Source organism: Monodon monoceros, unplaced genomic scaffold (assembly GCF_005190385.1).
Source record: "Monodon monoceros isolate NGI ecotype Baffin Bay Population unplaced genomic scaffold, NGI_Narwhal_1 Super_Scaffold_7, whole genome shotgun sequence".
Classification (NCBI taxonomy): Eukaryota; Metazoa; Chordata; class Mammalia; order Artiodactyla; family Monodontidae; genus Monodon; species Monodon monoceros.
Genome location: NW_021703784.1, coordinates 101700707 through 101722286, shown reverse-complemented (window position 1 = coordinate 101722286; position 21580 = coordinate 101700707). Strand labels below are relative to the sequence as shown.

The window sequence follows — 21580 nt, the reverse complement described above, 5'->3', positions numbered from 1 at the left end:
CCACCAGTCTCGGCCTGCTTGCAGACGCTTCTCCAGGGGGCACGAGGGAGCCTGTGGTCCTGGCAGTGAAGGAGGCCCCTGGCTTGAGCTGACAGGAAGCTGGCTAAGAGTACGTGGGAGCCAGGCACTGTCCAGGACTAAAGGGGAGAGCACTCCCGGGGAGAGACGGCCATGTGCACAGGCCGGAAAGGCCAGCGGGGGGGATCACGTGGAACAGGGAGCAGACCAGCTGGGTGCGAAGTGCAGGGTCCCTGGGAACAAATTGTCACAAGAACCCAAAGCTTCACTGCCCACCGAGCAGCGCTGCTGGCTTCTGTCCTGCCTTCAGTCTGAGGGAGACCCTGGGTGCAGCAAGGGATTGGGGCCCGTTATATCTCAGTGGAGGGGACGGGCTGGGCCAAGGGACCAGGGGACCCATTCAGGGATGAATGAGGGAGTCGGGGAGATGGAGGGGGCCAGGGAGGAGACCCAGAGGCAGGCTCTGCCTGTCAGGGGCTGAGAGAGGGCCTGGGCGGGCTCCCCTGCCCCTCCCCTGGACAATCCTCTCTCCCCTTCCCTCCCCTCCCCTCCCACCCCAGCCTCTGGGCCCGCTGCAGGCAGGCACCCTCTGGCCTGCTGGGACTCCTGTTCCCTGGTCCTGTCTCATGCCACCAGCTAAGGATACCTCCAGTCCTGCACGTCAGCAGTGCTGTCATAGGCTCTGCTGGTTTACTGCTCCCCATCTGGCCCGAGCCTCTGAGGAAGCAGGATGCGTGCGGGAGTCCAGGGAGGAGGGCGAGGGTGATTTTGAGGCAGACCCTGAGTTCCTGAGACAAGTGATGTGGGGTGGCCGGGGAGGGAAGGGGAGCTATCTGGATTCTGAAAGCCGCATAGAGCTGCTCGGCTTGAGGCAGAGCTGCCGCCGGAGTTCCGTTTCTGGAAGGGTCCAAGTCCATAGGTGGGGGCCAGCCCCAAGGCCAGAGTGCTGTGCACTGAGCGGCCCCGACTTCCCTGCCCTCGGCCGGGAAGGGGCAGCTCGGAAACACAGTGCTGCCTTGCTGCACCTCCACCTCCGGGGCCTGGCTCCTCCGAGCCTAGTTTACCGCAGAATATTTTTAGCTGACAGTTCCTGCTCACAGCTGTGTGTTCACCCTTAAATATTTTATTGAGTTCCTTTTTATTGAACACGGGCCTGTGTCCCTTAGACGTGGAAATACGGTGCAGCGTGTGTCCCAAGCCCCCCCGGCTGTCCCTCCCGCCCCGTCTCCCTGACCTGTGCCGCACATGGGTCCCCTGCCCCGGGTGCAGGCTCTCCCTCCCCCTCCACAGATGTTCACGCCCCAAGCCCCTGTCCCCGTGCCGTGGCCCCCCTCCCCGCATCCGACCGTTTGGAGCCCCCGTGCATCCCCATGAGCCGCCTCTCTGACCCTCGCTCTCTGCTTCCCTTCCTGGGCCCGTGGGCTCCTGTGTGTCTCCCTGCATCTGGCCTGGCTCCCTGTTCCTAGTATTAATCACCCACTCACTGGCTCCTCCCATTTGGAAGGAAGGGAAGGTGGGGGGACACGGAGGCCTTCCCTGTCACTGCATATGTTAGACGCCCCCTGGCCCCCTGGCCTGCCTCCGCTTGCCTTGCCCTCGTCCTGCAGCATCCTTGTCACCCGCCTGTGTGTTTCCTCATTTGTTTGTCTGCCCCCTTCGCCCAGCAGGCTGGGAGCCCCCTGCGACCAGGGGACTCTGTTTTAGCTGCTCTGTCCCCACTACCTGGCACGAGGCGGGCACACATGCTGTGGAATGAATGAGTGAACTAATGAATGAACCTGAAAAGCAAGAGGGTTGGTCAGGCGGGCGGGGTGGCAGGCCGGTGGGATCTGGCCGGCTTGCCCTGGTCCCTCCGTGCCCTGCAGGCTCCGCATCAGCCCCGAGTGCCCTCCCCATCCCTTGTCCTGCCCCCTTTCTCCTCTTGGGGAGGAGGGAGCAGTGACTGCGGCCCTTCCTCCACACGGTGGGGTGCCCCTGGGTTTGCTGGCGGAAAGTAAGAACTTCACAAGCCAGAGTTGGGGTTCACCTGTGCACGGCCCTCAGCACCCTGCTGGCCCATGCTGGCCTCTCCCCGCAGGTGTTCCGGAGCGGGGAGGGAATGGGCATCCGCCTGGACAACGCCTCTGCCTTCCAAGGCGCCGTCATCTCCCCCCACTACGACTCCCTGCTGGTCAAAGTCATCGCCCACGGCAAGGACCACCCCACGGCCGCCACAAAGATGAGCAGAGCCCTTGCCGAGTTCAGAGTCCGAGGCGTGAAGGTGAGAGTCTTCAGGCCCGAGATGCCCATTGGCGTCTCGGTCAGGCCCTGTCAGTTGTGTATAGCTGGAGATGGAATCACAGCCACATACTGTCTTGTCCCCGAGGCCAGCGCTGCTTGAGTAGCTGCGGGCACTCTCTGGGCAGACGCTGCCGTCAGACACTCTGCAAGGCAGGAGGGGCAGAAGGACGGGGCTCTGCCCCTCGGAGATCATGCTGCCCAGCCCCCTGTGGAGGGTGGCGGCCTGGCAGACCCACTCCTCCTCACCTGAGAGTCCCGGGGGATGCTACCTCTCCTCGGCTGCTCCAGCCCTGCTGGGTCTGGGGCGCATGGGCAGCGCTGTCCTCTCTCAGCCCCACGTCATTCCCCTCACCTGTTGACATGCTCCACGGTGTCTGGCAGGTGCTCCGAGGGTGCAGAAGCGTTTTGAAAAAGCACGTGGGAGGAAGGAGCCTGTGGGGCTCGGCCCACCTCCCAGGGTCCGTGTTGTGGGGCCTCTGCACTTCCGTGAGGAGCCTCAGGACTCCTGGTCGGGGGGCCATTTCCTGCACACGTGGCAGAGACGTGTCGTGACGTGTGCTCCACCCGCTTCTTGCTGTGGGGGCTTGGTCTCCTACCACGGTGTCCCAGGGCTGCCCCGGTGGGGGGTGGCCAGTGTGCAGGGGGCCCGGCCACCCCACCCCTCACCTGCCTGCTTCTGTTGCTGTGTTGTCCTGTTGGTGACCCCGGCTGGCCCCCCCCCGTGGTTGTGCCCGTGGGCCATAGGACCCTCCACCTGTCCTGTGGGCTGGAGGGCTCCTGAGCGCCCACTGCCTTAGAGCTGGCAGGTGGAGAAGGGAGACCAGGGCCATGGGGGCCTTGAAGGGGCTGAGGAAGGTGGGAGGCTGACAGCAGGCTGGGGCACCAGCGTCCTGCCCAAATGTGCACCTGGACCAGGCCACTGGCCCTGCCAACCCTGCGCCGCAGCCCTGCAGGCCACCTGCCCTCCCCCGCCTTCCCCTGTGCCTTCTCCACCCTCTCTCCGCGGCCCCTTGCAGGGCTCACGCTCTCCTGCTCTTCTCTGTTGAAGACCTTGTTTCATTTTATTTGAACCAGGATCTCTCTTGGGCCACATCCAGGTATGTGTTCCGGGGCTGGGTGGGCAGGCACACGTGTGTGTCGATGCCATGCACACATACAAGTGTGTGAGCTCAGCCTGCCACATGTGTACGCATGCACCTTATCACGCCAACTCTCACTGGGCTGCCATCAGAGCCACAGTGGGCCCCCTTAGGCAGAAAGGGCCACACACGCAGGCCTGGGGTGCCACGCCCACCCTCCGCAGCGGGACCCGGGCACCTGCATGTCCTCGAAGCACTGGGTGCACGGGCTGCGCCACACGTGCCCGGAAGTGTGTTTGGAGCACTGACTCCTCCCAGCTGATGCCCAGGAGCAGTGGTTGTTTGAAGGCTGGAGGAGGCCTGTCTGGGCCAGAGGCTGGTGGGGACCTGGGCCTGGAGGAGGCAGGGCAGGGCACGCCGCCCCGTGACTGTGGCTCCTTGAGGTGGGGACTAGAGCAGGGGCCGTGTGGGCGTGGTCTCCCTTGGTGTTTGCCCCTGGGTGTCCAGCAAGAGCAAAGCCACGAGGGGCGTCAGTGGAGCAGTTGAGAGCCAAGATCTTGCTCAGGGCCTGCATCCCTGACAGGAACCTTCTGGGGGGCCGCAGACTGAGAGCAGGGCAATGGGATTCCAAGTCCCTTTCCAATCCCTTTGGAGTGACATTTTATACATCCAGAAGGTGCCCTGGCTGATGGTGAATAAGGTTGTCACCCACGGGAGCCAATGGGGACTTCCTTACTGAGTTGCTAAGAACGTTACCAGCCCAGGTCCCTTTGCCCAGAAGGGCTGCACCGCCTCCCACCTGCTCCCTTTGCTACCCAGTGCACTGTAACGCCCATGCCACGTGAGGGCGAGACATCCTGCCCATGCGCCGTCAGGAAGGGGCGTTCCCTGTGTTCAGACGTGGGCAAAGAGCACAGAGGCGCTGGGCCCCACAGCACTCCAGGACCCGAGGGCATCCCAGGCTGGCTGGGCCTCCATGGGGCTGGTAGCCCCAGCACTGACCCCGTCTTGTTTGTGCCTCCACTGGCCCGGAGTCCCCTCTCTCTTTTCAGGAAACCTAGCAGGGCAAGACCAGAGACTAGCGGTGAGGTGACCCCAGTAATTTTATTATAAAGAAAAACAAGACTTGCACTTGGTGGCTGTAGCCCCCGCCTCGGAGGCCGTGAGCACCTGTCACAGGGACCTGTCCCATTTTGCCCGACTGGAGGCCAGAACCAGGGAGAGCGCCCCCTGTCCTTCCCAAGGGACCCAGGGTAAAACCAGGAGGGACTCCCAGGCAGCACTGACCCACTGGGCCAGGAGGCCGCCCACCCCGGGCTGGCTCCCTTGCCATCACACCACACTCTCTTCCAGCCGCTCGGCGCTGCCCCCCATGCCCCGGCACCCGGCCCCGAGCAGCCCCCCATGCACAGAGTGGCTCCGTCGGGCCCAGGCTCCTCCGAGGCGCCTGGCGTACCCGTAGCACCCGCCCGTGTCTCCCAGGTCCAGGGAGCAGCTGCGCTGGGGGCGAGGCGGGGGGCTCCGTGGTGGGTGCGTCTTGGGTGTGGGGCTGGGGCCCCCGTTGGTCTGGGATTGGACGTGGCTGAGCTTGAGGGGGAGGCGGCCATTCCCGGCCCCCCGGCCCCGAACCAGCAAGGCCACAGTGAAGACCAGTAAGGCAGCCACCAGCACCCCCCCGACAGCCACAGTCAGGGTCCCGCCCAGCACGTGGGCCTGCAGGGCGTGGCACAGGGGAATGGCTGGCAGCGTGGAAAAGCGGGCACAGCCCAGCAGCCTAGTGGCTGTGAGGTCGGAAGGCCCAGCGGCGGGTGACAGGGCCAGCAGACAGAGGTCATAGTCGGCACCCGGGACCAGGTGTTTCAGCAGGAAGTGGTGGCTGGAGGCTGGGACGATCCTGTGGGCAAGGGCAGGCAGTCAGAGTGCAGGCAAGGGGGCCCGGGCCCCAGCCCACCCCCACCCGCCTCACCATGCGCCCCCAGGCCCCAGCTCTGAACTCCCCCTTCCCCAGGACCACACGGGCCTGTGTGTTCACTGAAGAAGGCAGAGAAAACAAGACAGGCGCGTGTGGCCCTGGAGCCGGTTGTCAGGGGCCAGAGAGGTGTGCACATTGACACCCGGGCCCAGGGCTGGCCTCGAGGCGGTGGAGAATCACACGCCAGACGCACAAACACCACGCGTGTGCGGGCCAAGCCCACGAGCATAAATGCAGACGGCCGCCAATACCCGAGGCCTCACCCGCTCTGCCACGTCTGAGGCCTCCCCCTCCCCTCCTCCTGCAGCCCCCACTGGGCCCAGGCAGCTCAGAAGCTGAGGAGGGGTGTGTGGAAGCCCCAAGGAGGCAGAAGGAGCAGGAGAGGTAGCCAGGCCCGAGGGATGGGGCAGAGTTCAGAGGAGGGCGGCTGGGGTGGCACTGGGGGCACGGACTGCGAAGCCCCTCCTCACCGGTACACGAGGGTGTCGTCCTCACTGCTGTTGTATTGGATTTGGAACATCCACACGGGGTCCGCCGGCCGCCCTGGCCCCCAGCTCACTAGCCCCGAGGTGGCGGTCACCTCCGTCACCTGCACGGCTGGCTCAGACTCCAGCGTCCCCTCGCCCTCGGCAGCAGTGCGGGCTGAGGCGGCGATGTCCGAGGGCCCCGGGCGGGCCCCCTCGGTACTGCCGTTCCCTCCGTGGGGTAAGGCCAGCACTCGTAGTTCTACCCGCGCTGTGGCCTCGCCAGCAGGGTTGGTGGCAATGCAGGTGTAGCCCCCCGCGTCCGCGGAACCCGTCACCCCAATCTCCAGGGTCCCGTTGGGAAAAGCCCGGGCTCGGGAGGAGTTGCCGACCAGCCGGTCGTCAGGGCCGACCCAGTGCATGGTGGGCGCAGGGTCGCCGAGGGCCCGGCACCGCAGTGTGGCCCGCTGGCCCTCCAGCACCCAGAGGCGCTGCGTGTGGCGGGCAATGAGGGGCGGCTCACAGGAGAACTCGCCCTCAGGCACCGCCCAGAAGTAGCGACCGGCCAGGCTGGGCGGGGAGGCGCAGGTCTCCAGGTCGTCCGGCCGGGCGAGCCTCCGCAGCCACAGCAGTTCGCAGTTGCAGTGCAGGGGGTTCCCACTGAAGCTCAGCACCAGCGGGGCAGGCGAGGCCTCGGCGTTGCGCCCCCGGGAGAAGAGCGGGTCGGGCGCCAGCGTGGCCAAGCGGTTGGAGGTGAGGTCGAGGCGGGAGAGCTGGCCGAGTTGGGCAAAGGCGCCCGGGGGCAATGCGTCGATGAGGTTGTGGTCCAGGTTGAGGGTGTGCAGGGCAGGCATGGCGCCGATGCCGGCCCAGGGCACCTGCCGCAGGTTGTTGTAGGACAGGTCCAGGTCCTCCAAGCTGTCCAGGAAGTCGTCGAAGGCCCCCGGCGCAATGCGGCCCAGCTGGTTGCCGCTGAGAATGAGGTGCTGCAGGTTGACGGGGCCCCGCAGGCTGCCAGTGCCCAGCTCCACCAGCCTGTTGCCATCCAGGTGCAGGGAGCGCAGGCTCTCCAGGTCCCCGAAGGCGCGGGCCCCGATGCGGGTGATGGCGTTGCGGGACAGCGTCAGGTCCACCAGCCCGGTCATGTTGCGGAAGTCTGGCGGCCCTAAGGCCTGGATGAAGTTGTCAGCCAGCCGCAGCTCCACTGTGCGCCGGTCCACGTTGGGTGGCACGAACAGCAGGCCTCGGTGGGCACAGAGGGTGCTGAGCGACTCAGACAGGTTCTGGCAGACGCAGGGCAGTGGGCAGGCGGCCGCTCCACTGGCCAGCAGCAGCAGCAGGAGCGGCGGGGCCATGGTGAGCGCCCTGTAGGGAAGGGTCACAGCCCAGGCACGGGTGGGTCTGGCACAGGTGCCCACTTGCCCCAAGACCCAGTCTCAGGGGCCAGCTTCGAGAGCCTGGCCTGGCGGTGGGGTCAGGGTCAGAGGGCCCAAGGGGTCCCCCAAGGCTGAGAGAGGGCTGGAGCCTGCAGGGCCAGGGCCCCCAGAGTAAAGGTCACATTCCCCAAGCAGTTAGGGGGAGTCCGGGCTCTGGGTACAAGGTGAGGCTTGAGGCAGGAAGCGGAGGTGGCCATGAGAGCAGGGAGGGTCCCGGAACTTCCTTTCCCCGGTGTCCCCTGGAATCTCCGGCATCCCTTCGGCGCCATCCCCTCCCCCGCCTGCTAAGGTGCCCCTCCCCAACCCCTCCCGTGGCCCCTTGTCCCTCCCTGGCCAACCCCTAGTCTGTCCCCCGCAGCCCCCTCACCTGGTGTCCGCAGCTCAGGGGGCGCGGGCCGGCCTCCCCGTGGGCCCGGCCGGCCCCTGCCGACTCCAGGCGGCTCTCCCGCGGGGGTGAGGCCCGGGGCTGACCAGCCGCCCTCCGCACGCCTTCCGGCCCATGGCGCTCGGGCCCGCGGCCCCGGCTCACTCGGTTCCCGGCACCTTTTCCACGGCGCGGCGGCGGCGGCGGCAGCAGCGGCAGTAGCAGCAGTAGCAGCAGTGACAGGCAGGGGGGTGCGAGCCAACGAGCACGCGCACCGTGGACACGCACGTGGGGAACGGACGTGGAGGGGCTCGCGGGGATCCACCGGGACCCAGGCCGGCTCCCGAGGTCATCCGGATACGCGGCCACTGCAGGGCCCACGGGTGGCTCCTGGTCACGCCCGAGGCCCGGGCCGGCGCGGACCCGCCGCGCAGCCCCCCGGCGCCGCCGCAGTGCACTCACCCTGGCACAGGCGCGCGCGCCCCCGGCCACCCTGGCGCCCCTGCATCCTGCACCGCACTGGCGCCTGCTGCCGCTGCGCGAACCGTCACTCTGCAGACAGCCAGACAAAGCGCCAGCCCGCGGGCCCCTTCACCATCTCCCAGAGACGAGAGAGTCTTCGTCACATGTCGCTGGGCACCCTCCCGAACACACCCACGCATGTCCACACACCCACACGTCCCCGCACCCACAGGCAGGGCCGGGTGCAAACCCGCACTGTTGCTGGGACCCTTGCATTCACAGACACACGCTGAAGGTCATAACGGTTCTGCATTGCCAAGTCACGTGGAGGGTCCCCAACAGACACGGGCCTTGCGGGGGGAGGGGAGGGTTTGGGGCGTCGCCTCCCCTCCCCCCAGGAAGGGCTCCCGCGGGGTGGGGCCGAGAGGGCTCGGCCTTGGGTCTGGCGCTGCGCTCCGCCCCCGCTGCCGGCCCCTCCCTCTTTCCCGGGCTCCCCGCCCTGCCTGGTGCGCTCCGGAGCCAACCGGTCTCCGCCTCCGACCCAATTGGTGTGTGCGGCGCGGTTCCCAGCAGGCCGGCGGTGGCACGCTGTTTCAAGCTGTGCGTCAGTGGTCCTGGCTGTGCCGACAGCCCCTCCGTCCAGCTTCTGCCCCTACCGGGCCATTTCCCTGGAAGAGTGGCCCGGGACAAGCTCGGCTTAGACGGATCACCTGAGAAGGGGCTCCCGGGGTGTGTGTGTTAGTGGCGGGCGGGGTGGGGGGCCATGAGTTGCCTGCTTTCTACCTCCGAGATCCGGGGCTTGGGTGGGAGCGCTGAGGGCTGAGAACCAGGTCGGGCACTCTGGTCTTTCGTCGTGGCTGCCCAGATGGGAAACAAGGCAAGTCACCACCTCCCCCAAGTATTTCCTGGTCCTCAAGCTACTCAGATCCTTTCCCTTACCTCAGGGAAACAGACGGAACTCTAATCCTGCCTGGTACACCAGGTAACCTTGGACAAGTTTTTTAACCACTGAGACAATTTTCTTATCTATGCCAAAGAGTATTAATTTTATGTGCTTCATAGGGCTGAGAGGAGAAGAAATGAAGCAGCCTGTGAGGGGCTAGCCACCTGGCCGCTGGAAGCCATTCTTACCGTTGCCACTCCCCCGGCCTCGGCTGTTGCATTTGTAAAATGAAGGCACTGGATCCTAGCCCAGGTCAACTCTTGCTCAGTGGCATTAGATATCCCCTTGTTCCTCTTCTCCCCATCAAAAATGTTTTCATTCACTCTAAACGTACGTGTTTACTGGCATCCATCGTGTTCCACTCTGTGCAGGGAGTTGGGGTACATCAGGAACCAGATGGGCCTGGTTGCTATCCCCATGGAGTACAGATGGGATGACAGAGGCTCCGAAAATTACAAAGGGGGAGGGGTCTACAAAAGGGGCATGCAGGGTGGGACAGGGGAAGCCTCTTAGGATCATTCCCACCCCTAGGTGGCTCTAGGTTCTTTAGATGGTTTAACTGGTTTCTTCATCTCAAATGCCATGCCTTGGCACAGGTGAAATGTCCCCATCTCTTTAAGAGGAGCATTGACTAGTCTCAGGGGCAGACAGGCAGACTGGTCACACCAGACAGGCACGAGGCAATGTCGGCTGGGCCCCACTCTGCAGTGGCCGCCAGTGGGATGCTGGCTGGGGAGGCACCCTTCCCATTCCGGGCCTCCAGGTGATAGGAGCCCTGGGGGAACAGGTAGGATCTCACAGTAGCAGCAGGGCCCAGCAGCTCATGCTGGGCCTGGAGTCCCTACTGAAGGTGCCAACAGAGATCACGAATGGGTGACACATGGAGCTGCCTTCTCTGAAGTAACAGCCAGGCTGTAGCCGTATGGTCATAGGCACACATACACTGGAATCCCTTCCACTTGCAGTCATGGGGCATCTCTCACAGCGCTGGCTCCCAGGCCCCCATGTGGCCTCTAGGTTGGACTTTACCCTGCCCTAGCGTCATTCTGTCACCCAGCTGTTTAACGAGCAGACTTGGGGGCCCTTGTGCACAAAGCACGTGGGCACCGGTCCCTCAGACAGCACCCATGCTCCCGGGCATGTGAGGGATACAGACAAGCAAAAGATGATGAGGCTGAGGGAGGAACTTTCCAACAGCTGATCCCATGGAGTCCTAGAAAGGGAGCATCCGGCTCCACCGTGAGGGTGGGGGATGAGGACAAAGGTGGTCTTCAAGTTCAGACTTCCAGGAAGAGCTTACCAGGCAGGTGTGGAGGTGTGAGAGCACAAGGCAAGATTGGTGTGGCTAGAGGTGGCCACGATGAGAAAGCCCGGCAGAGGGCATGGCCTGAGGACAGGGGTCACAGAGTCTAGAGATGGCTGTGGTAGTCATCTGGCTTGACCAGTGGCACAGGAGTGGGGGGTGAGGGTGATTTTAGTGGAGGTTCTGGTAACTGGGTAGATGGTGAGACACCCAGCAGAAGGCAGAGGACTGGGTGAGAGAAGCTGATTTTGGACCTGATGAGCTTGTGTGAGGGACACACAAGGACAGATGCCCAGGAGGCATTTCCACTTTGGGTCTGGAGCTGGAGGCCCAGGACAAGGCCACCCAGAGAGAGTGTGCTGTGTGGGAAGAGGCCCAGTAACAGCCCTGAGAACTCCATCCTGCAGGGGTGGGAGGAGCCCCCAGTGGGGACCAGGGAGAGAACATCCCGGTGGGAGCTGTTAGCAGGAGAAGGCTGGGAAGGTGCCCCCTTAACTGGAAGGAGGGGCCATAGGGAGACCATCAGGGCATGGCCATGTGCTGTGTGTGGCGGGGAGGGTGCTGGAGGCGGGAGCCTCTTTGAAGAGGTGCAGCTAGCAGGGCCAGAAGGGGGCTGCTTTATGCCGCACCACTGTGGGGAAGGCCGAATCCATCTTTTAGGCTGTGGGGTGGGAGGAGGTGCTTATTTCCAGATCCCTGAGGAAGGAGGAGGTGGGGCTCAGCACATGCTCCATGGCAAGCAAGGAGGGCAGGACGGGCTCAGGCCCCTTACGGCTTAGGGGACTTTGCCAGAACGGGGGTGGGTCTGGTGAGGAGATGGGGGAACGCCACTCCGCAGGGAGGCTTCAGCCTCAGCATGGTGCCCTGGGGAACTCGGGCAGCTGTGCTAGCCTAGGGTGGCACTTTTAGCCTCTCCTGTCCCTGTCTGTGCTGCACGGTGACACCCTCCCACCCGCCTCTGTCCTGCAGACCAACATCCCCTTCCTGCAGAATGTGCTCAACAACCAGCAGTTCCTGGCAGGCACCGTGGACACCCAGTTCATCGATGAGAACCCGGAGCTATTCCAGCTGCGGCCTGCACAGAACCGGGCCCAGAAGCTGCTGCACTACCTTGGTCCGGCCCCGAGACTGCCCTTCTCTCCCCTCCCAGATGCCTTGCTTCTGGCTCCCTGCCCAGAGAGCTTCCTAGCAGCCCCTGCCTCTGTCCTCAGTCTGGTCCTGCACCTTCTTCCTTTGCTTCACCCTCCCACCCCGCCCACCTTCCTTGCTCCTGATCTTAGAGGCCCCCTTTCCCATCCATGTGGCCGTCACTAGGTCCCCACTGCCTGGACCCAGGAGGCCCTGGCTTTGGAGAGGACAGGGGCCAGCTGGAAGACCAGGGATCCTGGAGGAATCCCCCCATCCCCGAGCCCAGCAACTCTCTGCCCTCAACTCAGGCTCTGCCCAGCCTGCCCTGACCCACTGCCCACTCTCTCCCCAGGACACGTCATGGTGAACGGCCCAACCACCCCGATCCCCGTCAAGGCCAGCCCCAGCCCCACGGACCCTATTGTCCCTGTGGTGCCCATAGGTAGGTGAGAGTCATTCTGCCACCTCATAGGGGAGACAAAGAGGAGGCTGCCCCCTGCAGGATGGGTGCTAACGCCCCAGTCTGCCCTAGGCCTGCCCCCAGCTGGTTTCAGAGACATCCTGCTGCGGGAGGGTCCCGAGGGCTTTGCTCGAGCGGTGAGGAACCACCAGGGGCTGCTGCTGATGGACACGACCTTCAGGGACGCCCACCAGTCACTGCTGGCCACGCGTGTGCGAACCCACGATCTCAAAAAGATCTCCCCCTATGTTGCCCACAACTTCAGCAAACTCTTCAGCATAGAGAACTGGGGAGGTAGGCTGGAGGAGGGATGGGATGGGATGTGGGACAGTGCATGGCAGGAATGTGGTATCCACAGTACAGGCAGGCCACTCGGGCTCTCCAGGAATAGCTAGAGATGTTAACACTGAGGGAACGAGTGAGAACGGAACAAGGCACGACATTCATGTGTTTAGCAAATAGTGACTGGTGCCCGTTCTAGCCAATCCTGGTGCTGGGCATGAGATCGCAGAGCTGAGACCCAGGCAGCTCAGGGTCAGGGAGGAGATGCCTGCCTGTTAATTATAGCACAGAGAGTATGGGGTGAGGGCTGTGAAAGCGGATGCAGAGAGGACACAGTAAACCTGACCTGTCCCAAGAGATCAGCAAAGGAAAAAGTCTGCAGGAATTGTGGCTGGGATGCGAGGGATGCTGAAGATGAGCAGGGCCTGGTGGTAGGGCCAGAGGCTCAGGCTGCAGAGCTGCAGGGCCTGGTGGGGCCCCCAGGACGTTTCGGGGTTGACCTGGGCCTCTTGGTCCCTGTGCAGGAGCCACATTTGATGTTGCGATGCGCTTCCTGTACGAGTGCCCTTGGCGGCGGCTGCAGGAGCTCCGGGAGCTCGTCCCTAATATCCCGTTCCAGATGCTGCTGCGGGGGGCCAATGCCGTGGGCTACACCAACTACCCCGACAATGTGGTTTTCAAGTGAGCCTGGGGTGGGGTGGGCAGACACTGCACGATGTGGCCCAGCAGGTGCCAGGCCACAATGCAATGGCCTGCGCTCCCCATAGCGGGCTTGAAACCAAGTCTCTCGGTAGCTGTACCCAGCAAGGGCTGCAAGTTACAGTCAGAGAACTGGGAGGGCTTCCAGTGGAGGCCCCAGGAGGGCAGGTGACTTGTCCCAGGCCACGTGGTATAGAGCTGGGGCTGAAACCCAGGCCTCACTGTCTCCCTCAGCCTGCCATTCCTTTGCAAAGCAGAATCCCCAGCAGATTCTTCGAACTTGGGCAGACTGAGCTGCACTGCATGCGACTAGCACAGGACAGCTCCGGTCCTTGCCGGATGCTGCTGGGGTGACCCTGCCCAGCCCAGGCTGCCCTGGAGAGGCCTTGTCCACGCTATGGACATACTGTGGTGCCCCCTGGCTCTGTGGGTGCCACGCCCCCTGCCAGACCCGACCGTCAGATATTATTCCCCAGGGGCTGCAAGTGGGCCAGGAGGCAGAAAAGGATGTGCTGCAGGGAGTGGGATGGCGCTAACCCCTGAGCTCTCCTACCCACTCAGGTTCTGTGAGGTAGCCAAGGAGAATGGCATGGATGTCTTCCGGGTCTTTGACTCCCTCAACTACCTGCCCAACCTGCTGCTGGGCATGGAGGCGGCAGGCAGTGCCGGTGGTGTGGTGGAGGCCGCAATCTCCTACACGGGTGACGTGGCCGACCCCAGCCGAACCAAATACTCCCTGCACTACTACATGGGCTTGGCTGAAGAGCTGGTGCGAGCTGGCACCCACATCCTGTGCATCAAGGTGCTGGGGCCCAGCCCACCCCCAGGAGTCTCCCCACCATGTCCCTCACCCCCCCCCCCCCATGTCACGCCCCCTCCTCACCGTCTTTCTTTCTCCTCCCCTCTTCCCTTAGGACATGGCAGGGCTGCTGAAGCCAACGGCCTGCACCATGCTGGTCACCTCCCTCCGAGACCGCTTCCCTGACCTCCCATTGCACATCCACACCCACGACACGTCAGGGGCAGGCGTGGCAGCCATGCTGGCCTGTGCCCACGCTGGCGCTGATGTGGTAGACGTGGCAGCTGACTCCATGTCTGGAATGACTTCACAGCCCAGCATGGGGGCCCTGGTGGCCTGTACCCGAGGGACTCCCCTGGACACAGGTAGGAACAGCCGCAGCCCAAGGCCATTCCCCTCTCAGAGCTGCAGCCCTCACCAGTCCCAGCAGAGTTGGGCATATCCTAGAATCCAGATGCTCCGGCCTGGCCTGGTCTTGCCTTCCATCAGCCACGTCTGCGATGTGGCCTGACCTGGCCCTGGGGTCCTGGGAGGAGCATCTGGAAGCTCAGCACATTTCCAAGCCCTCTCCGCCTCTGGCCTCCCTGCAGGGGTGCCCCTGGACCGTGTGTTTGACTACAGTGAGTACTGGGAGGGGGCCCGGGGACTGTATGCGGCCTTTGACTGCACGGCCACCATGAAGTCTGGCAACTCTGATGTGTATGAGAATGAGATCCCAGGGGGCCAGTACACCAACCTGCACTTCCAAGCATATAGCATGGGGCTCGGCTCCAAGTTCAAGGAGGTCAAGAAGGCCTATGTGGAGGCCAACCAGATGCTGGGCGACCTCATCAAGGTGAGCCAGGCCCAGTGCTCTTACCCCTGCCTCTGGGCCTCTATACAGTGCCTGGCACCCTAACCCAGGGGTCCCCTCTCCTCAGGTAACCCCCTCCTCCAAGATCGTGGGGGACCTGGCCCAGTTTATGGTGCAGAATGGGCTGAGCCGGGCAGAGGCCGAAGCTCAGGCAGAAGAGCTGTCCTTCCCCCGCTCAGTGGTGGAGTTCCTGCAAGGGTACATTGGCATCCCCCACGGGGGGTTCCCTGAGCCCCTTCGCTCCAAGGTAAGGAAGGCCCAGCACAACGTGGTGGGGCGGAGGGGAGTCCAGGAATCAGGCCTGACCCTCTGCTTTGCACCCCAGGTGCTAAAGGACCTGCCAAGGGTGGAGGGACGGCCTGGAGCCTCCCTCCCTCCCCTGGATCTGCAGGCACTGGAGAAGGAGCTGATAGAACGGCATGGGGAGGAGGTGACCCCGGAGGATGTACTCTCAGCGGCCATGTACCCCGACGTCTTTGCCCACTTCAAGGACTTCACTGCCACCTTTGGCCCCCTGGACAGCCTCAACACCCGCCTCTTCCTGCAGGGACCCAAAATTGCAGAGGAGTTTGAGGTCAGTGGCTCTGGCACCCATCTGCACTCCACCCCAGCACTCCTGCTATCCCTAAGGACCCCAGCACATCTAGAGTGCCAGGCTTTGGCTTGGCCGTCACTGGGCCTCGTGAGCTATGGGTTCACAAAGTACCCTTAAGAGACCAGGGAGCTAGGCCTTTACAAGGGAGGAGCTGAGACCCAGGGAGGGGGTACTTGCCTGGGATTGGGTCAGGGGGCTGCCCTCCCCGCACCTGCCCCCATCCCAGCTCTGAACCTCCACACCCTCCCTGCAGGTGGAGCTGGAGCGAGGCAAGACGCTGCACATCAAAGCCCTGGCCATAAGTGACCTGAACCGGGCCGGCCAGAGGCAGGTCTTCTTCGAGCTCAATGGACAGCTGCGATCCATTCTGGTCAAGGATACTCAGGCCATGAAGGTACAGCCCCCCCACCCCACGGGGCCAGCCAGGCAGTGGGGATGGGCAGGGCCTGGTGTCTCACGTCCTCTCCCCTGTCTGCAGGAGATGCACTTCCACCCCAAGGCCCTGAAGGATGTGAAGGGCCAGATTGGGGCACCCATGCCTGGGAAGGTGATAGACATCAAGGTGGCAGCAGGGGACAAGGTGACCAAGGGCCAGCCTCTGTGTGTGCTCAGTGCCATGAAGATGGAGACTGTAGTGACTTCGCCCGTGGAGGGCACTGTCCGCAAGGTCCACGTGACTACAGACATGACACTGGAGGGTGACGACCTCATCCTGGAGATTGAGTGATCTTGCCCCGGACTGGCAGCCTGGCCATCCCCACCCCAAGCCTTCAAGGTGCTGCGCTGCCAGGGCAGGCCCAGGCCAGCCAGTGCCTGAGGGCAGGAAGGCCGGGCCCTGGAGCTCCTGTCCTCAGTTGTTTGTGGCAGGAGAGACACTGCCTGTGGTGGCCCATGCCTTTCCTCCTGCCCTCTGTCCTTTCCCTGCCGGTGGACAGTCGCTCACATATTCATCCCTTGCCAAATAAGGGTCCCCCCCCCTTGCTGGAGACTACAGGTGGGGGTGCAGGCAGGCCTGGGACCTAGGGAAGCAGACTTAGGGGCCCTGCCTCCTGCAGGGGAAACCTAAGTCCCAGGTCTGAGAACTTCGCTCAATAAAACTGGCTTTCCCCTTCCCTCCATTCTGGGTCCTGTGCAGCCCACCCCACCCTAGTGCCACACGGCAGAGGGGTAGGGCTGCCTCTTGGACTCCCCCATGGGTAGGGGGGCAGTCAGTTGTTTCTTCCTCCTAGGAGGGTAGTGAGGATGACAACAGTGGCCCTGGTTTTACGTCACTACTAAGTGCCTATTGTATACACACCCCAAATAGGATTAGCTAGTTGTCACTGAGAGCTTGGGCTGGGGAAGGGGTTGTTCCAAGCACTTAACACCTATTAACTCAACACCTATTAACACTTTCACCCATTTTATAGACACAGAAATGGAGTCATAGGCAGGTTAAATAACTTGTCCAGGACCCGACAGCTAGTTAAGAGGCAGAGAGAGTTCAAACCCAGGCTGCTGGTGGACTTGCTTCTCAACTACACTGCTTTATTTTCTAAGCTGGGACCAACCCACCACCCTATCCAGAACTAGATGCAAACAGACACCACTTTCCAGAGGCAGACGAGACCCTTGGGTGTGGGAACCTCTGGGTGTGGATTTTGGTGGGAGGTTAGAAGCACTGGACTGAGTCCCAGGATCAGATCCTGCCTGACCCCCTGACCCCCAAATCAGCCCTCGGGAGAATCCCAATTCTTGCCTGCAGTTCCCTCACCTGTGGGGTGGGACAGCAACCCTGCCCGTGTCACTGCACTGCTGCCCACTACACAGGGGAGGTAAGGATGGCGAGTAAAGAGAAAGGCAGGGGGGGCCCTGGGCAGTTCCTGAGCAGGAGCGTAAGGAAGAGGAGGGACAGAGCCCAGATCCCCTGACCCTCAGGGGATCAGGCAGGAAGTACATCCCAGCACCCTGCCAGCCTAGTGCTCTCAGGGTACTACACCTAACCTTTGGTGTGGTCCTGGGCCGCCTCCTCTCTCGACTCCCAGATCCCAAATGTACCCTCTAAAACCAACCTGTACTCAATTCCTTGGCTTCCCTGACAGCTGCTACACAGGCTGGGGGAGAGGAAAGCTCTCCAGGGAGGTAGGTATGTGACTGTCACGATGCCCTTTTAGATCCAGTTATAGTTTAGCCACAGCCAACCTGCGGGAGCTGTGGGGAGTGACTGCACAGCGGTTTCCTTTCCTTCGACCACCAGCCTCAGGGAAGGGGACTTGGGACAACCTCCTTGAGTCTGGAATGGGACCTAAAGGGATAACATTAAGAATGTTTAAAAAAAAGCCGGGGGGTGGTGGTGTCCTAGGGGCAGCGGAATGAGACTATAAGAACCATTCCAAAAACACGAGGAAGAGCAGGTAAAATACTACCAAGTTCTAGAAAGAACGCTGAGTTACAGTGTTGCTTGGCAGGGTTGCTTATGCTTGCTGGACCTTTGTTCTGGGTTCCTCCAGAGACCAAACGACTGGCACGGTGGCAGAGGTCTGAGGTGGAGAGAGCCAAAAAAGCCTCCCCGGTGACTGAACTTCCAGTTTACACTTATTTCCTCTTGTGTAATGTGAGGCTGGTAGACTTCGGGGAGGTCCTGGTGGAAGGCCCATAGTGGACTCCCCCACCCTCTCAGAGGCTGGAGGCTCCGTCACTGGGGTCAAGGCCCTGGGTTCTACTCTGATCCTGGTAGATAGGCACAGGTCCCAGGATGAGCTGGGCCCACACCTGGTACCTAGTCCCAGGCCCACCTGTGCTAGGACTTGGGGCCTTGCTCAGGAAGGAGAAAGCTGCAGACCCAGGGCAACCACAGGCTCCCATCCTGTCTGGTACTTCAGGGAACTATGCCTACCAGGCTTACCTGCCTAGAGGTTAGTGTTCAAGGTAGCCAGGACCAGGTGGGGGGCATATTCCCAAGACCCCAAAGAGACTAATTCCCAAAGGTCCAAGGCCATGTTACCCAAGTTAAATCTCTTTAATATCCCAATACAAAGTCCTGATGCAAAAAGACAATGAGAAAACCCTGGGAAGGTGGGGGGAGGGTTTTTGTAAATTCCACCCCCGAGCAGCTTTTCAGAGGCAGGGGGGACAGAGCAGCTCAGAGAAGCAACAGTCCAAAGTGAGGAAGGGAGTGCACGGCTCCTGGGACCCGCCCCTTGTCCCCTCACTCCTGGCTGCTCCTCAACCCCCTTTCAGGAGGGGCCACATCCTTTGGATATCTACTCCTTTCTCTTGGTCCCTGGGATTCAACTAGCTCTGGCTTCAATCCCCTACAAAAATTCCTGAGTTCTCGGGGACCCCAGCCAGCTCCTCCCCTGCAGTACCCCTTGATGGGGAGGGGCTGGGAAGCCCATGAGAGTTCATAGGAGTGTGTACAGGAGCGTGGGTCAGGAACACAGGGGAGCCTCTGAGTCCCCTGCCCGCTCCAAAAGCACACAAAGGGGAAGGCTGCCGTAGAGCTTAGGGTCCGTGAGGGGCTGGAGCAGAAGCAGGAAGAATCCCACACCCAGGGCATAGCCTGCCAGCAGGAGCCGCCTCTGCGGATGCTCCAGGGCCGCACATACGGCAGGAAAGCCCATGTAATTGCAGAAGGAGTGGCAGAGAACCGGCCCAATCAGGTGTCCTGGGGAGGGGAGACAGAGTAGCTCATGGAGCAGCCCCACCACCTCCCCAGGCCCTTCCAGGGCTAAGACCCTTCATCCCCTGAAACAGGAGATCACTGCCCCACCCATCCACCCAAACACCACAGCCTGTGCTTCCTGCCAGCTCTCAAACCACAGCAGGCCAAGGGCCCAGGCTCAGCCTGTCTCAAGGACTGCGGTAGAAGAAACTTGTCGCTCCTAGAACAGACACAGATTCCCATTCTCCCACCCACTCCTGTGGGCCCTTGAGCCCCAGGGGACCCAAGAGACTGAGGACCAACCTGTGCGAATGAAGAGGAAAGCAGTGTAGGCACCGAAGACAGCTGTGTAGGAGAACTGGAACGCTGGAGACGGGGAGGCCTCGAGTGACCACACCTGCATGCCCTTCCTGCCCCAGCACTGCACACCCATCAGCCAGAGACAACCCCTTCCCCTGGGGGCAGTGGCTGCCTGCCCCAGTACCTAGGCTGTTCTCTACACCCCAACTCCCATGGTCAGCGGCCCCTCCAATACTGTAGCCCTCTGTTCCCCATTCTTCCTCCAGAGTGACTTATCAGGGACACCCTCACACACCCAACCCAGGACTGCCCCAGGCAAGCTCTCTAGGACTCACCTGCAGACAAGAAGATGCTCCCCACACTGCTCTGGCGGAAACGAAGCTGCTCAAAAATGTGGTGAAAATGGGCTGAGGAAGATGAGAACCACATCACATTCCTCCCAGCCTGCCCTATAGGCCCTGCCCTTGCCCCAAACCCCATTCTTGGTTCCCATGCCAGGAACATTTCAGCAGGACTAGGCTGGACAAACTCACCAACTCCAAAGAAGAGTGGGCAGGTGAACACAGCAGGGCCCAGGCCTGTGCACGGTGCTAACATGGGCAGCATGCAGGCCCGGAACACCAGCTCCTCTGTCAGGGGGGCGATCACTTGGTTCCGCAGCCAGCGCATGTCCGTGAGGCAGCCGGCCCAGGAGCGAGGGGCTAGGGAGGGGATTCAGGGCAAGCCACGAGTGACTAGGTATTGCACAAAATGACCCTAGAGGCCCCAAGGGCCCCTCTGCCACAACCTCCCCCTGGCCAAACTCAGCTTAGGCATAAATACTTGTGAGAACAGGAAAGGGTCAAATTTTCTTATCGGACCTAGTATAAAACAGCGTCTCAAGGGGACCGAAAGGGAAGGCATTAGTAGCTGAGGCAAGGTGTCCTGACTGTAAACTCTGGAAACATCAAAACTTGCCCCAAACCAGCTCTAGTTTGGGAAACCAAAGGTTAAGGGAAGTAACGGACAATGCTTTCTTGTCCACAACAAGTACTGCCTGGGGTCCCTACAGGCCTCACTGGACATCAGGAACTAACTCTTTGAGACCACCGGATATGTGCTCCCACTTTACTGATGAGGAAACAGAACATCTCATGTCTCATGTCCAGGACCCACCATAAGCGCACTGATCCCCTTACCTCATTGTCCTGCACTGCCTGTACCTACTTTTTTCCTTGGCCCTGAGGACTCACCTAGGACAACCTTCAACCTATCTGCCAGGTCACAGGGGCAATCCATAGAGAGCTGCATCAGTGGGCCCAGGAAAAGGATCTGGGGGCAGAAAAACAGGAGCGATCAAAGGAAAGTTTCAAACCATAATCCACCGCCCTTGCCCAGACATGGCTTCATGAGACTTCAAGCTTCCATAGATGCATACCCGAGGGCCCTAAGCCATCTCACAATTCTTGTCTCCCATCAGTCAAAAGCTGGATACAATCAGGATTAGAAAAAAAGGCCACGGAAAGAAGCATCACGCTAATAACAAAGAGCAGGGAAGGAAAAATAAAGCAAGAGCACTCACCATGGTCAGCAGCAGGGGCAGCAGCGCTGCTGGAAAAATGCCCTCCAGCCTGAATCCCATCAGGGTGAGCAGGGATGTGCCTGGCTGAGCCACAGGAAAGGGGGCATCAGTCTTGCTTCCTCCCCCAATGAGCCCTGAGACCTCTCGCCCGCTGCCCTCTGCCCCGCCTCCTTCGCACCTGGATGCCTGTAAGTTCCCTCCAGAGTAGCACGCAGAGGGGCGAGAGACTTGACACTACCAGGACACTGGTGAAGCGCCGCTTGATTACGGCAGGATGGTCCCTATGAAGGAGGCAGTAAATTCAAGGGGCCCACAACCACCTCCTGACAGCGCGGCCCCACCCTCTGTTCGCCCAAGCTCCGCCCATAGCCCCGCCTCGTGGAGGCGCGGGTTCTGGCTGCGCGCGCGCGCGCGGGCGCAGCCCCCGCACCTGGGCAGCTCGCTCTTCCAGACGTAGAGGCTGCCCACATAGGAGCAGGCGAGGCTGAGACAAGAGAACACGGACACCCAGCAGCACAAACCGGGGCCTGGACCGCCCAGAGCCGCCGACTCGGGCTGCCGCTCCGGCCGCGACACCGACAGCAGGCGAAGCCCGTCCCCGCCCAGCGCCGCCATCGCGCCCGGACCCGCGGCGCGCCCCAGTGACGCGGTCCCGCCGCTGCCAGGCCCGCTCCGGCCGGAAGCGTGGCGACGTCACCCGGCGGCGCGGGCTCCAGCCCCGCCCCCGACTCCTCCCCGACACTGAAGCAGAAACTGCGCGCGCAGAGTAGGTTTATTGAACTACAGACAACACGCGGGCCCGGCAGCGGCGGGGCAGACGTGGAGGCGGCGGGAGAGGGCCCGGTTCAGGACGCAGAGCCGGGACTCAGCCACTCGGACAGATTGGAGATTTCCTGCAGCCACAGCGCGTCCTGCGGGAGGAAAGGGGGCCCGGGGTGA

General features: G+C 62.1%; 4 protein-coding genes across 18 annotated transcripts in view; 1 reads left to right on the top strand and 3 right to left on the bottom strand.

Annotated features, from left to right (window-relative positions):
- Window positions 1–16255, top strand: part of PC (pyruvate carboxylase) — a 105787-nt gene extending 89532 nt beyond the window's left edge. For 8 of the 9 annotated variants that reach the window (XM_029208015.1, XM_029208012.1, XM_029208018.1 and 5 more), the window contains 11 exons: window positions 2096–2278; window positions 11291–11435; window positions 11802–11891; window positions 11982–12203; window positions 12716–12872; window positions 13452–13692; window positions 13805–14054; window positions 14280–14524; window positions 14610–15116; window positions 15391–15531; window positions 15616–15920. In XM_029208015.1, the coding sequence (XP_029063848.1) occupies window positions 2096–2278; window positions 11291–11435; window positions 11802–11891; window positions 11982–12203; window positions 12716–12872; window positions 13452–13692; window positions 13805–14054; window positions 14280–14524; window positions 14610–15116; window positions 15391–15531; window positions 15616–15864 (2430 nt within the window). In that variant the 3' untranslated portion in view covers window positions 15865–15920. Of the gene's footprint in view, window positions 1–2095; window positions 2279–11290; window positions 11436–11801; window positions 11892–11981; window positions 12204–12715; window positions 12873–13451; window positions 13693–13804; window positions 14055–14279; window positions 14525–14609; window positions 15117–15390; window positions 15532–15615 lie in introns of all 9 variants that reach the window. The other variant, XM_029208019.1, reaches the window with a different exon arrangement.
- LRFN4 (leucine rich repeat and fibronectin type III domain containing 4) lies at window positions 4463–7821 on the bottom strand. Of its 2 annotated transcripts, XM_029208022.1 has the most exons (3): window positions 7617–7821; window positions 5820–7178; window positions 4463–5271 (listed from the first exon to the last, which is right to left on the bottom strand). In XM_029208022.1, the coding sequence occupies exons 2-3, from the start codon at window positions 7166–7168 to the stop codon at window positions 4710–4712; spliced, it is 1911 nt and encodes a 636-aa protein (XP_029063855.1). In that variant the 5' UTR covers window positions 7169–7178; window positions 7617–7821; the 3' UTR covers window positions 4463–4709. The 2 variants fall into 2 exon arrangements, with proteins under 2 accessions (XP_029063855.1, XP_029063853.1); XM_029208020.1 differs by having other exon boundaries at window positions 5820–7821.
- Window positions 8244–21393, bottom strand: RCE1 (Ras converting CAAX endopeptidase 1). Of its 6 annotated transcripts, none has more exons than XM_029208028.1 (9): window positions 21072–21393; window positions 20820–20922; window positions 20642–20721; window positions 20313–20391; window positions 19614–19781; window positions 19416–19461; window positions 19084–19146; window positions 8859–8932; window positions 8244–8743 (listed from the first exon to the last, which is right to left on the bottom strand). In XM_029208028.1, exons 3-9 carry the CDS (start codon window positions 20699–20701, stop codon window positions 8352–8354), a joined length of 882 nt encoding a protein of 293 aa, XP_029063861.1. In that variant the 5' UTR covers window positions 20702–20721; window positions 20820–20922; window positions 21072–21393; the 3' UTR covers window positions 8244–8351. The 6 variants fall into 6 exon arrangements, with proteins under 6 accessions (XP_029063861.1, XP_029063856.1, XP_029063857.1 ...); XM_029208023.1 differs by having other exon boundaries at window positions 20642–20725; window positions 21072–21305; XM_029208026.1 differs by having other exon boundaries at window positions 8506–8743; window positions 19416–19487; window positions 20642–20725; window positions 21072–21305.
- CUNH11orf80 (chromosome unknown C11orf80 homolog) overlaps window positions 21354–21580 on the bottom strand; it is a 91140-nt gene continuing 90913 nt past the window's right edge. The window contains exon 16 of the mRNA XM_029208029.1: window positions 21354–21552. Within this exon, the coding sequence (XP_029063862.1) occupies window positions 21487–21552 (66 nt within the window). The 3' untranslated portion in view covers window positions 21354–21486. The remainder of the gene's footprint in view (window positions 21553–21580) is intronic.

What these genes read in the sequence shown, in the direction of transcription:
- LRFN4 (XM_029208020.1), bottom strand. Translation starts at nt 7,168, where the DNA reads ATGGCCCCGCCGCTCCTGCTGCTGCTGCTGGCCAGTGGAGCGGCCGCC. An exon ending in GACGACACCCTCGTGTACCG is followed by an intron (nt 5,272 to 5,819) that starts GTGAGGAGGGGC and finishes CCTTGCCCACAG; the next exon opens with GATCGTCCCAGCCTCCAGCC.
- RCE1 (XM_029208023.1), bottom strand. Translation starts at nt 21,256, where the DNA reads ATGGCGGCGCTGGGCGGGGACGGGCTTCGCCTGCTGTCGGTGTCGCGG. An exon ending in TGCCCCTGCTGCTGACCATG is followed by an intron (nt 20,392 to 20,641) that starts GTGAGTGCTCTT and finishes TTCTGCCCCCAG; the next exon opens with ATCCTTTTCCTGGGCCCACT. An exon ending in CCAAGCCCCGGATCTCGGAG is followed by an intron (nt 8,744 to 8,858) that starts GTAGAAAGCAGG and finishes CCACTCTTCCAG; the next exon opens with GGAAATGGCCCGGTAGGGGC.